The following is a 14,960-nucleotide window of genomic DNA, read 5'->3' on the forward strand; positions in this document are numbered from 1 at the left end:
TCATCTGTCCTGTTTGCACTTGGATTCTCCCTGAAATGATGATCGGTCCAGGACACGGCAGAAACGCTTTGCAGATAGGGGCCCACAGGATGGCTTAGCACAGACCCATGTGCAGATGTCATAGCCTGTGCTGGTGGATCCCAGTAAAAGATAGGTGCCAGGTTGCTAGCAGGGCCAGCTGTACACTAGTGGGATGAACACTGAGATGAGAGCCAGGAAGTCTATGCTTTCTTCCTGACTTTGCCACTGACTTGCCATGTGATCTTGGGCAAATCCCTTAGGCCTTGCACAGACTCAGCTTTTTCTCCACATTTCCCACTGTTGCACTAACCGATTATGTGGTTACCCAGGTGGTAGCAAAAGAGGGAGCTCTCATGTCGGCAAGGCACTGGCATTTTTTGCTACCATCTGCGCAGGATTAGGTGACACAGTGGAAAAGAAGATAGTACATGAGCCTTCCCACACTTGATGCCATTGTTGGTGTTACATCACGGGTTGTGTAGTAGCGGGAGAGGTGAAGGAAAAAGCTCACCGTAGGTACAGACTTTGGCCAAGATTTTCAAACACGAGTGCCTCGAATTTGACACCTAAATCTATATTTAGGCACCTAGACAGATGGCCGATTTCAGTTCAGCTTTAATTGCTGGGATTATATAGTAATTGCTCAGGCCATGCTGGAGCACCAAGGTGGGGCAGGAGGGGTTGGGCCTTGTACATGTGATTGTATTAGTAACTACAATTAGTTGTCCTTGTTAAGTTCCTAGCGGTAGTCACATTTAGGAATCCATCCTGCAAGCCTGCCACGTACAGAAATCCTATTGACTCCAGAGACAGCTCTCTGCTTTGCAGGACTGGGCCCTTGGATGGAGCCGGCCTAACAGGAGAGAGCTAGAGGAACAGGGTGCCCAGAATAAAATACAGAGGTAGCTACAGCACATGGCAGCAGCCAGCGTTTAATGTTGCCCATGCAGGTGTCTGGGCTAGGCGTTTGCTCAAGTTTGGGTTTTTTTCCTCCCTCCTCTAGAATTGGCTTCCAGGCCTTCTTTTATTTAGTTAGCTAATTTCTTTCTTTATTGTAGGCCAGAGCTTTGGCTGAAAGTTCAGAAGTTTATAGCACAAAAGAAATAAACAAACAGACCCCACTCGAGCTATTTCCACTGGAGCAGAATATATATGCTAGGAGTAGGTAAAAATGCATTCCCAATATGCAGGGGCTTGGGGGTGGATAAATCTTTATAGGGATGGTTTTGATAAGTCACCTCACTTTGTGTAACCAAGCACATTCCAAGAGCAAAAGTCAATCACACAGTCAATACATTGGAGACCCAGAGGTGTCTGAGACTGTGGGACTCCGCGGGGGGGAGGCAGGTTTGTCAAGGCAGACACAAAAGGTGACCTCACAGACCTGTTTATTCACCTGTTCACTTGCCAAACTTGGAGCTGCTCACACTGCACCTGCAAAAATGCAGGTTGCATCCACTGCCCTGGTGAAAATGCATCCTCTCCATCTGCAGCTGGACAATTGAACAGACCTCCTCTCCCGGACTGGCCTGTCAGAAAGGCAGGCAAACCTGTCTGCTCTCACAAAACCCCGCAGTTACCTGCCTTGATAGGTGGCTAGCCACAGGGTTACCCGATCCAGGTGCACACACAACACAGGCTCTGGGAGGTGCAGGGGTTGAGTGCACATTTTTGTGGGTGCATCTGTTGTGCCGTATTTGAATACTGCCCCCCCCCCCCCGCCCACCAGTCCCCAGGTTTTGCAGCCTGGCTATCAATGACTTTCCCCACAGACCTCGTGCGTGTGTGTGTGTGTGTGGGGGGGGGGGGTTACTCTCTCCCACCCCCCGAATAGTGGATACAACTTGTCCTCTAGCAGCACCCAGCTCTTGCCCCCCCCCCCACGGCTCCCCAGCAACATGCAGCCTCAAGTCCCCCTCTTGCTGCCCAGGGGCAAACACACTTCCCCAGAGTTTCCTACCCTTCCACCAGCCCCAGCGCCCTCCTGGAGCCCAGGGGCAGAATGCCCCGGGCTGGGACGCGGGCAGGGCATCCCGGGGGTGGCGGGGGGGGGACACCCCAACCCCGCTTGGGGATGAGCAGCGCAGGGATCCCTCCGCGTGCGCGCGCACACACAAAACTTCCAGCAGCCTGGGAAACTTCCCGACGCCAAGGAGTTTCCCCTGCCCAGGCTCCCCCTGAGCGCAGGGGCTTAAAGGGAGCAGCTCCCCAAATCGATCCCGCCCCCACCTGCTCCTCTGCAGCGCAGGGGCAGGCTCCCCGTTGCCCCTTGGCAGGGCGCTGGGTTGAGCCCCGGGGCACCTGGGCGGAAGGATCAGGGGCGGGGGGGGGGGGGGGGGGGAAGAAAAGGGCGGAGAGCGCAGCGCAGAGCCGCCTCCTTCTCCTCGCTGGGGGATTTGCAGCCGGAGGTTGCACGGGGCGCCGCGGCTCTCTGCGTCTCTGGGGGCACCGGGCATTTCTCCCTGGGAGCGGATTCCTTTTCCCGCCTGAGTTTGGGGGTGCTTTTTTGGGGGGGGAGAGGGGAGGATCCTGCATGCCCGCCGGCTGGCTGGGGGCGCCCCGGGATCGATGTGGCTCTGAAAAGGGGGGGGCCAGGACCAGCGCAAAGAGAGACGCCCGTGTGGAGCTCGAAGAGAAGGAATGCAGCAGCTTCTGGTGCAGAGCCTCCTGCTGTCGCTGCTGCCCGTGCTGAGCCGAGGTAGGGGCCAGGGCTGGGCCTGGGGGAAAGGGAGAGGCTGGGACGGGGCGTCTGTGGCCGCCAGAGAGTTGATGCTCCGGAGCAGAAGTTAAGTGGCGCCCCGGCCGGGAGCTGGAGCTGGGCTCCGGCGTGTCCCAGCACAGTCCTGCCTCCCCTCGCAGGCGAAGCGGAAACTTTCTCGCCCGTGTCTTTCCCTTCTTCCCCCTGCTGACTGGAGAAGAGGACAGAGCTCCTTGCTGGGGGGCTCTAGGGGGGAGAGGCCGGGGCTCACGCTAAGGCGGGTGAAACCCTCTGCAAAGTGAAAGAAGGGCTGACGGGCAGCGGCTCAGCCCAGAGCAGGCTGAAGGGGAAGAGGCTGTGGCTTGAAAAGTTCTGCTCTTATCAGGGGAAACGAGCAATCCGGAGTGAAATTGCTCTGGGGGTGTGTGTGTGTGTTCGTTTGCCGTCTGCTACCAACTGCCCTCCAAGAGGGAATCTCTCCTCTCCACTCCCCTCTGATTTTAAAAGATCACAACCCACCTGAGAGGGTGTGTGGCTGGCATAGCTTCAGGGCGGGGAATCCAGTGTGTTTAACCCCCTCGCTTTTAAACCAGTCCGTGGGGAGAGCTGATCCTGCCTCAGAAGGTGGCAGACCTTCAGCCCTCAACCAAATCCAAGGCGGGGAAGAGTGGGGTGGGTTGAGCTGAGTGCTCTTCAAACTTGGTTCTCTCGAGCTCTCCTGAGAGGAGCAAGCCTTTAAAAGCTGCCATCACCAGGGCTGGAAAGCATGACTGGCTTTATAACACAACCCAAGCCCGTGTGTGTTGGGGTTGGGGTGGGGGGGGGAGAAGCTTTGCGAACCGATCTCAGGATAGCAATGGGGTGTGGTGTGGGGGGGGCTTTTTGGTAGGAATTCTTTTTTCTCAGCAGTGGAATATTTCATGTTGCAAAGCTCAGAGAGAAGGTCTTTCCCTTGTGCTCTTTTCAAGCTCAGGCCGGAGACTGGCTTTTATTTTTTGAAAGCCTGGTTCATTCGTTGTTTCCTGTTTCTCGAATCGACGTCAGATTTCTTGTTCTCTCAGCCCCTTTCCTCGCAAGTTTTGGGGCGGATGTCAGAGGCCGTTTTGTTTCGGCACAGGGCAGTAACCTGTGGGGAAACCATCAAATGGAAACTCGTGCAGCGATTCTTTTTTAGTCTAAAAGGCCTAAACTGAAAGATGCATAAGCTTCGCCAAGGGGAGAGAAATGAGTAGGAAGATGCTTTCAGAAAAAAAAAAAAATTCTCCTGAACATGCAGAAATCACCTCCGCTTGCAAATGTAGCACTTCGATCCTGCCTTTATCCTCACAACACTGGAAAAAAAATAAAGGTTTGTGAAGCGCTTTGAAAAGCGCTCTGTAAGAGTATAAATACAGGAGTGGCACCTACTCACGTGAGTAGTCTCCCTTACTGCCTGGGGCCTGCTAACACAGAGTAAGTGCTACTCAGGGAAAAGGCAGCAGAAGCTGGCCCTTAATGTTTTGGCTCAAACAGATGCGAGCTGTGACATAGGGGGTTGGATTCTGCCACGCTGACTCCCACTGAAACCAGTGCCACTGATGCAAGCAAGGGAGCTTACCAGGAGACACCGTGTTGGTGTATAAGAGAAAAAAAGGGGTCCATGCTCAGCCAGCCTGTATAGCCACCTCTCGTGTGTGTAAAAAGGGATGCCTAGCTGCATCTGTCCTGAAAGCAAAGATTTTTAAACAGGAGAGAGACTGAGGTTTCTCTTCTGGAGCTTTTGGACCAGGGAGCGTAGGACTGAGCAATGCTCTGTGCCTTAAGGAGTGTAGGGTTCCCCGGCATACTTCAGAGTTATGATACAAAGTCAGAAGTCTTACTCATAGTAAGGGTGTCATCACAGCCTTCCGGGAAAAAAACCCCGTTTAGGTAACGTTTGCGCTGTCTGGTTTCACTTCACTTTGCATAACTGAGGAGAGACCCAGGCTGGCTTAATTCCCTCCTCCCCAGAGAAAGCAGGCTGCAGTGTGTTGGCATGGTAGGAGGTAGGAGGGCTGTTAGTTGACTCAATCAGATCTTCCAGGCAGCAGGTATTGAGTATCAAGGGGGATACAGGATTGAGAGCTGCCCTACAGTAAATAATGTAACAAGAGGTGTCTTTAACGTTTTACAATGGGTAGCTCTGATTTCCCCCTTTGTTAGGAATCAGGGAAGGCTCTGCTCTGCAGCTGTTGCACTTTCCCACGAGCAAGGAGGGGAGTGTGTGCCTGTGGCTTTACAACTCTCTGTTCTCCCTCTGTAGGACAGTCTGTAGCCACTTTTTGTCCTTTTTTTTTTTTTTTTTTATCATGAATATCTGAACAGCCAGACAATTCAGCAATAGTTTCATGAGCGTTTTCTGTAGTCAGGAGAGTAGCAGTATGGAGTGGAGGGGGGGGGGGGGAAGAAACCCAGCTAGGTGGCTGAGAACAAGGATGGGAGCCTGCCCTGAAATCTGAACTTCAAGTTTGCAGATAACTTTGCCTTGTGAAAGCAGCCCAGGGTGCTCTGTGACTGCTTTTCTTTAAAGCTCCGTGGCAGCCCCCTTTCCCCTGTAAGCTGTTCTAGAGAATTGCTAGCACGTCGCCATATGTTTGGTGGCATTCCATTGTACACTGCCATTTACATATTGGAAACAACTTGTGTCATGAGCAGCCTTCATTCCACTAATGTCCCATGCCACTGCAGTGGCTCCTCTGCTGGTTTTTATTGGTTAAGAGTCCTATCTACAATTATTATTACTGAATTATTTTTATGCAGTGCTGTAGAGATGCTTGGGGCTTTGCAGACACACCAAACACCCAGGGATGTGTTCTGCTTGAAGAGACCCTGCTGTAAATCTGAAGTAAAAAGAAAAGGAGTACCTGTGGCACCTTGGAGACTAACCAATTTATTTGAGCATAAGCTTTCGTGAGCTACAGCTCACTTCATCGGAAGCTTATGCTCAAATAAATTGGTTAGTCTCTAAGGTGCCACAAGTACTCCTTTTCTTTTTGCGAATACAGACTAACACGGCTGTTACTCTTATATCTGAAGTAACTCCATTGATTGATCTGAAGTTACTCTGGTTTTACCCCAACGTGAGAGTCAATTTTGGCCAAGGGTCTCTGCCCTGAAAAATTTACAATCAATAGGCCAGATTGAGATGTAAAATCAGGAGTAATTCCAGGGGAACTGAGAGCAGAATTTGGCCCAAAGGACCAGATCCTGAAATCCTTACCCTAGTAGCCTTCAATGGACTGCTCACTTAAATAAAGATTACTCCCATGAGTAATGATTACCGGTTTGTCTCCTTGGTTAGGTTTTTAGAATAGCCCATGTCACCCGAATCCTAAGGTCCTGACCAACTCCATGCTTAGGCAGTGCTCCCATTGAGCTCCTTCAGAGTTTAACTGAATAAAGAATGCATGATTGAGTCCAAAATCCATCAAGTTTGCAAAAATTATCTTTTCAGGCCATCTTTTCCCTGCATGAAAGACAAGAGACTGGGCAATGTTATGCCAGCCCCCTTTGAAATCACGTGCTGCCTAGAAACTGATCACAGCTCCACCCGTTGCAATTAGCTATGCATTTTTATGTGTTTCATCATTTGAGGACATCTTCTGAGAGCCCATCGCCTCCAGAGGTTTAGCAGCGCTAGCGTCTCTGTGAGCCTGCTGTTATAGACTAATATGCAGGCTCTTCTTAGCATGGACCTGCCACTCATCTACAAGTGAAGTATAAGACCACCTCTCATAGACTTGAGTAAGAGAAGGCCTTCAATCAGCAAAAGACTCGGTTTGTTCTTTCTGGGGATTAGGCTAATAGAGGTGTCGAAGGCCTGGTTTACACTACAGAGTTAGGTCAACGCAAGGCAACTTACCATAGACCTGACTATGGAAGTGTCTATGCTAACATTTCACTCCTGCTGACAGAACTGCCTTGCCACGCCGATTTAATAACTCCACTTCCACGAGAGGCATAGCATCAAGGTTGATGTAGTTGGGTGGACACAGCATCAGTGTAGACATTACATTGCTTACGTCGACTGTTACTGGCCTTCAGAAGCTGTCCCACAATGCCCCACACTGACAGTTCACTTGATACAAGCACTCTTGCTGAGGACGCACACTGCTGACACAAGGAACAAAGCGTCAACACGCACAATGTAATTATTGAGGTGTCTGTGTACCAACAGTCGATGTAATTTTGTAGGGTAGACATGGCCCAGCTCCTGGTTAATTCTCATCTTCTGTTTGCAGGTTTACGATGTACACAGCCTGCCGAATCCTGCTTGAATGGGGGAAAGTGTGAAACTTACTCCAATGGGACTGGGGTATGCCTGTAAGTATAAAAGAGAACTGAGCCAATGAGTTTCCTTTATCGAGACGAACACATTGCCATCAAGTTGACTTTGCTTTGAAGGACTGAATTCTAAAAGAGGAAAAGCATTTTCTTTATTTGAGGTGCAAGAGTAATTTGCAGCCATATTTGGTCCCAGTCCTACTTGCATAGGAGTCAGTGCAAGTCAGGCCTTTGGCCTCAGTGGAAGTGTGATGAAGCGTGGTGTCCTGGTTGGGGGAAAATACAAGACAGGGCCAAATGTGTCACCCTGTTGAAGGCAGTGGAGCAGGACCATCTGGACCAATAAGTAACTTCTAAGGGAGATTCTTGATAGCCTTATTCGTTCCAGGACAAGCTCCCGCTTCTGGCCCCAGAATCTTGTGCTTTGGAAACCAGCTGCTGGGCCTGTAAAAAGCATTAATGTCCACTGCAAAAAATTCAGCAAGCATTTTAAGAGTATCCTATTATTTATCCTACCCTTTGGCCAGAGATCACGCTCAGTGACAACCCAGTGACATAGATTCATAGATTCCAAGGCCAGAAGGGACCACTCTGATCACCTAATCCAACGACCTATATAGCAAACCCATGGATCTTCTCAAAAATAATTCCTAGAGCAGATCTTTTAGAAAAACATCCAATCTTGATCTAAAAATTGCCAGTGATGGAGACCCTTGACAAATTATTCCAGTGGTTAATTATCTTCACAGCTAAAAATTTACATCGTATTTCTAAATCTGAATTTTTCTAGCTTCAACTTCCAGCCATTGGATTGTGTTATACCTTTCTCTGCTAGATTGAAGAGCTCATTATTAATAAATATTTGTTCCCCATATAGGTACTTACAGACTGTAATCAAGTCATCCCTTAACCTTCTCTTTGTTAGAGATTGAGCTCCTTGAGTCTGTTGCTATAAGGCATGTTTTCCAATTCTTTAATCCTTCACCTGCTTCTTCTCTGAACTGCCTCCAGTTTATCAACATGCTTCTTGAATTGTGGACACCCTAATGTCAATTTACAATAGAGCGTGATCTTCCTAACATCGTGACTCTGATTCTGCTGCCACTGAAATAAACAGACATTTAGGTATCCATTGATTTCAGTGGATGTGACAAGGGGCCACCATCTCCCATGAGAGTCAATGGGGGTTGGAGGCGGTTGTGGCCAGGCTCTCAGCTATGGCACATCAGCATAACTTCACTGAAGTCAGTGGAGTCGATGTTCGCCAGCCAAGGATATGGCCCATGCTGTGTTGCAGGATTAGGCTCATAAAAATGCATGGCTCACTCGGTAAGAGGAAGGCACCTTTTGCCTGCAAGATAGTTTTATGTGATGGTTCTCTGACCGGCCTTCTCCAATCCTGGATCATGGAGCCAACTGATGTGTAAAATGTTGGGATTCCCTGAAGGACTCATGAACTGACCCACCACAGCGATGACTGATTCACTCCAACCTTCCAAGGAATAATAACCAAAGAGAAATGAATAAGATTCCAGTCTTTTATTTTTTTTTCTTCACTGTTACATAAACAAAATCCGGATGGGTTTGTTTTCCAGCCAGCCTCCCCCATCCACCTGTTAAGCGTGTGCGAGGTCGGGGCTAGCCAAGAAGACAGTCTTGTCCGTTCCAGACTTCCAGTTCAGAGCTCCCCTCTGCAGAGGGACCTGAAGGCATTTCCATGCCAACTGTTGAATGGCAATCTTCCTCGACAACGTTCGGTGGGGAGGGGGAAGATCAGGTTTGCATGTTTGCTTCAGTTGGGTTATTCTGCCCAGTTTGTCATCTCCTGCCCCCTCCCTTCCATCCAAACCACCCCCCCACCCGGAAAAAAAATCAGCAAATTAATCAGGCACATGAACAATTTAATGGACAAAAGTTGGGTCCCTTTGTGAGCTGCTAATGAATGCACGCCACTTTTTTTTTTTATTTTGCAGAAGCCCTTACCAACGCTTGACGCTCTAAATCTTGTTTTCTTTCATTCAAAGAGCGACAGCTGGGATTCGGTCGAAATTCGGCAGCTATTGTTGAGGGAGGCAGATTAATGCTGTGTGACTAATCATGTATGGCTTCCCCGAATGCATAACTCTTTCCATCCCCCACCCCAACCCTACACCCCTCCTTTTTCTTGTAGTCGGTCTGTCTGTCTGTCTTTCTTTCTTTCTCTTAAATTCCAACTCCCCCGATTTACATTGCATGTGCAGATGGCAGTGGAATCTAATTAGATCTGATGTGTGCAAGCTCTATTAAAAGGAGGAAAAGCCTCCAAAGTATCTGTCCTTTTTAAGAGAAAAAGAGAGATTTTGGTATCTTTGAAGAATTTCTTTGCTGGCAGCCACAAGTGACTGATCTTAACCATGAATACAGAGCTGCTTGCGAATGTGTGAGCTGTTTTTTGCAGAAAACTAAGGTTTCGGTAGCCATTAATATTGAATGCTGTCTGTGTAGGTTGAACTTTTAATGGATGATGATTTCGGGAAGGCAAATTTAGTAGGGACTGAGACGTTGGATGAGATGTAACTTCCGAGGTAGCTGATGGGGTTAGCAAAATCTTATTTTTCAGACTTCTCTAAGTATCTCTTTACTAGGAGTTTTGCTTCCAAGCCCCTTAAACAAAGCAAAGTTAAGAGCACAGATAGCAGAAGTGGAAAAAGTTAGCACCTCCCATTGGCGCCTGAATGAAACATACCATTTTGGCTTGAGGCCACATCTCAGTTTGGCCTGGCACTTAACACAGTTTGGCCATAAAGCTCCTTTGTGCTCCCCCCACAAATCCAATTAGAAAGTGGAGTGAACTAAATAGTGGACGAGGGAGAAGCTACTCCACTGGAGAAGTATCTCTGCATTTGTTGTGGATACTCATTACAGCAGAGAGATAACTGAGTTACTTGAAGGTGACTTTGGTTTCAGAGTTATCAATGTATAAGCCCTGTTATGGAAAACAAATCACTGGGGTGAAATGATGAGCTTTCACTTACTTTTATTATTTTACAGCTACATTTCCGAAAACTCCTGGTCCTTTATCTTAATGTCTCCTTGCCAGTCCGTCTGTGTACATAGAGCTTTAATTGAATGAAGAGGCCTGGGCATTTGATCAGCTAGAGGTTTTGCAACAGAAGTGGCCTAATTAAATTGCCTTTAGAGTTCCTATATGCAGTGTAGTTGTAGCCGTGTTGGTCCCGGGACATTAAAGAGTCCAGGTGGGGGAGGTAATATCTTTTATTGGACCAACTTCTGTTGGCGAGAGAGACAAGCTTTCAAGCTTATACAGATCTCTTCTGTGGGTTTCGGAGTTTGTTTCCCAGACCTGAAGAAAAGCTCTGTGTGAGCTCGAAAGCTTGTCTCTCTCACCAGCAGAAGTTGATCCAATAACAGATAATACCTCACCCACCTTGTCTCTTTCGAGTTCCTATGCAGGAACAATATGATCTTGCAAACAGCTAGAAAGATGATTGTGATATTTCATCTAACGGGATCTTGCGAGGAACTTAACTCAAGGTAAAAGTAACCCAACACCAAACTCTTGCCCTCAATCTATAACATTAAAAAGCCTGGCTTGCAAAAGCTTGTACCAGCAGACGGTGATGCTAGCCGCTGACTGCAACAGCACTGACAAGTGTAGTTTTGTGGTGTGTGTGTTAACTGTGGCTTTAAGGAATAGGCTTTCATTTGAATCAAGCATGTTCCCAGATCAGATGAAAAGATTTTTCTGAGGATCACTTTGACTTGCGGTGATAGGTCCTAATTAAACATTGGTACAGTTATATTTTGGACTGGTACCATCGCAAATGAATAGGACTGATCTAAGATTGTTGTGACATGAATTTTATTCCCAACGAGCCCCCGTTCCACTAGTTAAAAGCGGATGGTTTGGGAGGGGGCTGAATTACAAACTCAGTCCCACCTGTGTCATCACTGAAAGCAGTGGGTTACGCCAACGTGCTGAGAATCTGGCCCAGTGTAGCAAAGCAGCTGTTAAGGCGAAGGAACAGGTTAAATCTAACCACTAGGTTTGCAGTGAGGAAAAGGTCAGTTTGCTAAAGTACTTCCTTTGTTTATGAATCTCTGCAGCCTTATGGCTCAACTTCTGGATATAGGACCTGATCCAAAGGCCGTGGAGGTCAACGAAAAAACTGCAGTGGCCAATGGATCTGACCCGTAGGAGTTGGGGAATATTTGTTTAAACCTCGATTTTAAAAAGCAAGAGATTATTACTTTAGATTAAAATAATTTTGTGGCGACAACCAGAAAGCTCCGGCGACAGTCTTCATTCTGCAGTCCTTTGTGGCCTCTGAGTTATTCAACTGCTCGGTCATTGTTATCTCATTTTAAAGGACGGATGTTTCCTTCTGGCTTGATATTTCTCATGTGCTTTAGCCCAACGTTATTTCCATGAAATAATAACAAAGAAAAAACGTCGCCTCCATGCTGGACAGGAAGAGGGTGGAGTGTGAAACAATCAACCAGAGGAAACTCTTAAAGGAACAGTCTCATGGTGATTCAGCCACGTTGAGACTCCTGGGTGGTCATTTCAAGTCTGATCTCATGTTTTCGGAAGGAACATGGTTGGAGCCTGGAGACTTGGTGGAAGAGGGGAGATTAAAAATACAAAAGTACCAGCATCCCCTGTTGCAGCTTCCAGTGGAGGAGAATCTTGGTCCAGATCCTCAGCTGGCATAAATCAGCACTGCCCCCAGAGTCAGCAGAGCTTCATCCATTCACACCAGCCGAGGATCTGGCCCCTTGTGTTATTTCATGCTGGTTTATAGGGATTTTTTAATATATTAAACTTTTCCCCCACCCATTCCAATGTGGCTTCTATTCTCAGAGTCAGAAGAGGGATTGGAAGAGTGATTTCATGGCTGAACTTTGCATATAGCTTTTGTCACATGCTTAGTGCAAGAAACTGGTTGCAGTGCCCTGCCACCTCACTGCTAAACATCATTTAGGAAGTTTTTCAGAACAGGGGTTTGGGGGGCTCATTCTCCAGTGCCTTTTGCCTTGTGCCTGTGCAAAGTGTTTCCTCATTGAAATCAGCGGAGTTACGCTGATGAACTGAGAGTCTGGCCTTGGTGAAATCCCTCGTTACCACCTTCAGCTGACTGAGATTCTGCCTCCACAAAAACACATTGAGTTATTCCAGTCCCTTGGCCAAGGGCTTGGGAACAGAAGGAGCATAATCGTTAATGCAGTGACTGATCACTCTGTTTTCCTTAAATGCCACCAGAGACTCTGAGCAAGAAAGAAGAGCCTTAGAACTTGTGGGATCCTGTTTACTGAACACCCTGTACTCATGATGGCAGGTGTAGCTACACTGTGTGTAGGATTCTGGCTGTATATTATGTTTTGTTTTTTTTTCCCTTCATCGCTTGAACCTGCCCTGTCAGAACTATCTGACCTCAGAGGGCTAGAATTGTAGCTGGTGTGAATTGTCATAACTAGGTGCCACAAGTACTCCTTTTCTTTTTGCGAATACAGACTAACATGGCTGTTACTCTGAAACCTGTCATAACTACGTTAACTTCAATGGAGCTCTGCTGATTTCTGCCAGCTGAGGATCTGGCCCAAAGGCTGTTACAGTTTATTGTATATTGCATTAGATGGTTCCACTTTTCCCCCACCTTCTTTGCCCCTCTATTTGTAAGACATTAGAAACAAACAATTTGGCAGTTAAAGGACTGAATAACATACATCAGCAAGCAATTAGCAAGTTTTAAACTAACATCCTTTGTAAATTAACTTTCTCTTTTCAGACCTGGAGGTGCCCTGACCCTCATTTTGCTCATGTTCATAGACGTGCTGACTGGTAACGTGTATGTATGTGAGTGGAATGTGAAATTTATAGAGCATAAACATATTTAACCAACTAGTAGCCTCAGGGTGCAATTACCGTAGGCCGGTGTACGTGTGGTCATTATGGTGAGTTCTCATGGCTAAGCTATCTCCAGGGTATGGGTACAGTTTTTCAGGGCCATAAATCAAGTCTGTGGGGTAGAGGAGCCTGCATTTACTTGCAGGATCCTACATCAACATCTTCCCAAAGCAAAGTAGACTTTTGATGGGAAGGGTGGTTGGCTTAGATGCTAGATAGGAATCCATCTGCCTGTCTGCGGGCCATATCCAGACAGGTGATGAGCAGTTCCCACTCACCTTGGTGGGATTTGTGGATGCTCAGCATCTCTTGGGATTGGACACTGAACGAGGCCTCTGACCCAGAAGGAGGGGGTTTCGGCCTCTAACTGGTACCAAAGGACCAGCCTGGCACACCAGATCAGGGAAGTGCAAAGGGCACCTTTGTGCAACTCCCCCATCCACCAAACTAAGCCTGTTTATGTCAGGCCTAGGCACTGAAGGGATCTAAGGGCATAGTGGAAAACAAGAGTCCAGTGCAAATGCCAGACTAATGGAGCCTTCCTTTCAAATGGCACCTCTTGCTCTTCATCACACTGGGCACCATTAGGAGATGGCTGTTTATCCCCCTGTGCCTAGAAGGGGTGTACTTCCCCACCCCACACCCGGTGGTAAATGCCTGCGGGTGGTACCTGCCCAGTTTTTAATGGCGCTCGCTCTACTTTCTGGCCTGTTGAGCAGTAACAACTTGAGTTATGTTTGGTGTAGGAAGAATTATGCTGAGACTTTTAGGATCTGTTCGTGTCTGCTCCTGTCCACTGGAGTTGAACCACAGACTCTGTGATTCCTCCATGTAATTCTGCTTCTGTTGCTACATCTAAAGACGGGGCCATTTCGTTTCCCTGGAAGTGTGGGTATTTGGAGACCTCTGCATGGTTCAGTGCAGTGTCACAACCGCCAGGAGGTAAATGGTTTACTTGGCCGTAGCTAAACTAACACGGAGCTTTGGCAGTCGGTGTCCTGCGTCCCCGGAGCAGGTGTGCAGAGCTGAAGCCGAATGCAGGAAGTCAATGGAATGGCATTCCTGGAGTGTAATGGGCTGTCCAACAGCAGGAAGCTTTCAAGGGCTCAAATGGAAGGTCATGGGATGTAAACTTTTGCATTTTCAGGGCAAAAAAGGAAAAGCTGAGCCGCTCATTCCAATGGGCTGTGTGGGCAAGGGTGTCAAAGCATGGCCACGCAAATGCCAACTGCTGCAGTTCTTAGCCTCGGGAGGACTTTGCTTGAATATGGGCCGCATATGTCAGCGTTTTCAGGAGCAAGCCCTGTAGTGTATTCCTTATTTACAGGCACAAAGCTTTGTGAGCCATAAGGTAGAAGGGAGAGTGACTGCGCGACACAGTGAAACGGACGGCCAGAACTATCAGCAGGATAACTAGGTGTGGGGGGAAGTGACAAATTCCCTTCTCTCAGGGTAAATACACCCCTGTGCAGCCCCAGAGCCATGTGCTCCTACCCACGTTTGGAGTTGGTAAACGGGGCAATTGTAATACCATGTGCTGGCTGTCCGAATATCACTGCAGCAGTTGCACTGATGTAATTGAGGAGAATTTGGCCCTCGGTGTTGAAAGCTCGTCCATTGTACTTTCAATGCTGAGGGCCACATACTGCTCCGTTACACTGGTGTAAATCCGGAAACGGCTCCATTGTACATCGAGAGTAATTCCATTGGAGCCAGCTGAGAACAGAATCTGGCCTTAAGAGCCAAATTCTCCCCTGATCTGCATCCCGCAAAATCCTCTGAAGTCAATGGGATGAATGGCAGGTGGATTGGGTGCACATTGGCTTTTATTCTAATTTAAAACCATCGAACCCCTTGGGGAATTTGACAAATCTCAGCAGTCCCATTAACTGGACTGCTCTGCTTGTCGATGGTATTTGATGCTCGGCTGTCCCGCTTCACTACTGACAACTTTTGAAACACAGTCACTAAACATCCCTTTAGCAGTGATGTTCAGGGCACCGAGTCTATTGGGTAAGAGCCTGATCCTGC

At 47.9% G+C, this 14,960-nt stretch overlaps 1 protein-coding gene across 1 annotated transcript in view; it reads left to right on the plus strand.

The window, feature by feature from the left end:
* Positions 1–2,567: 2,567 nt before the first annotated feature.
* Positions 2,568–14,960, plus strand: part of NOTCH1 (notch receptor 1) — an 80,602-nt gene continuing 68,209 nt past the window's right edge. Inside the window, exons 1-2 of the mRNA XM_073314625.1 lie at positions 2,568–2,719; positions 6,979–7,060. Coding sequence (XP_073170726.1) covers positions 2,662–2,719; positions 6,979–7,060 — 140 coding nt within the window. The 5' untranslated portion in view covers positions 2,568–2,661. The remainder of the gene's footprint in view (positions 2,720–6,978; positions 7,061–14,960) is intronic.

This window comes from Lepidochelys kempii, chromosome 16 (genome assembly GCF_965140265.1).
Source record: "Lepidochelys kempii isolate rLepKem1 chromosome 16, rLepKem1.hap2, whole genome shotgun sequence".
Taxonomy (NCBI): Eukaryota; Metazoa; Chordata; order Testudines; family Cheloniidae; genus Lepidochelys; species Lepidochelys kempii.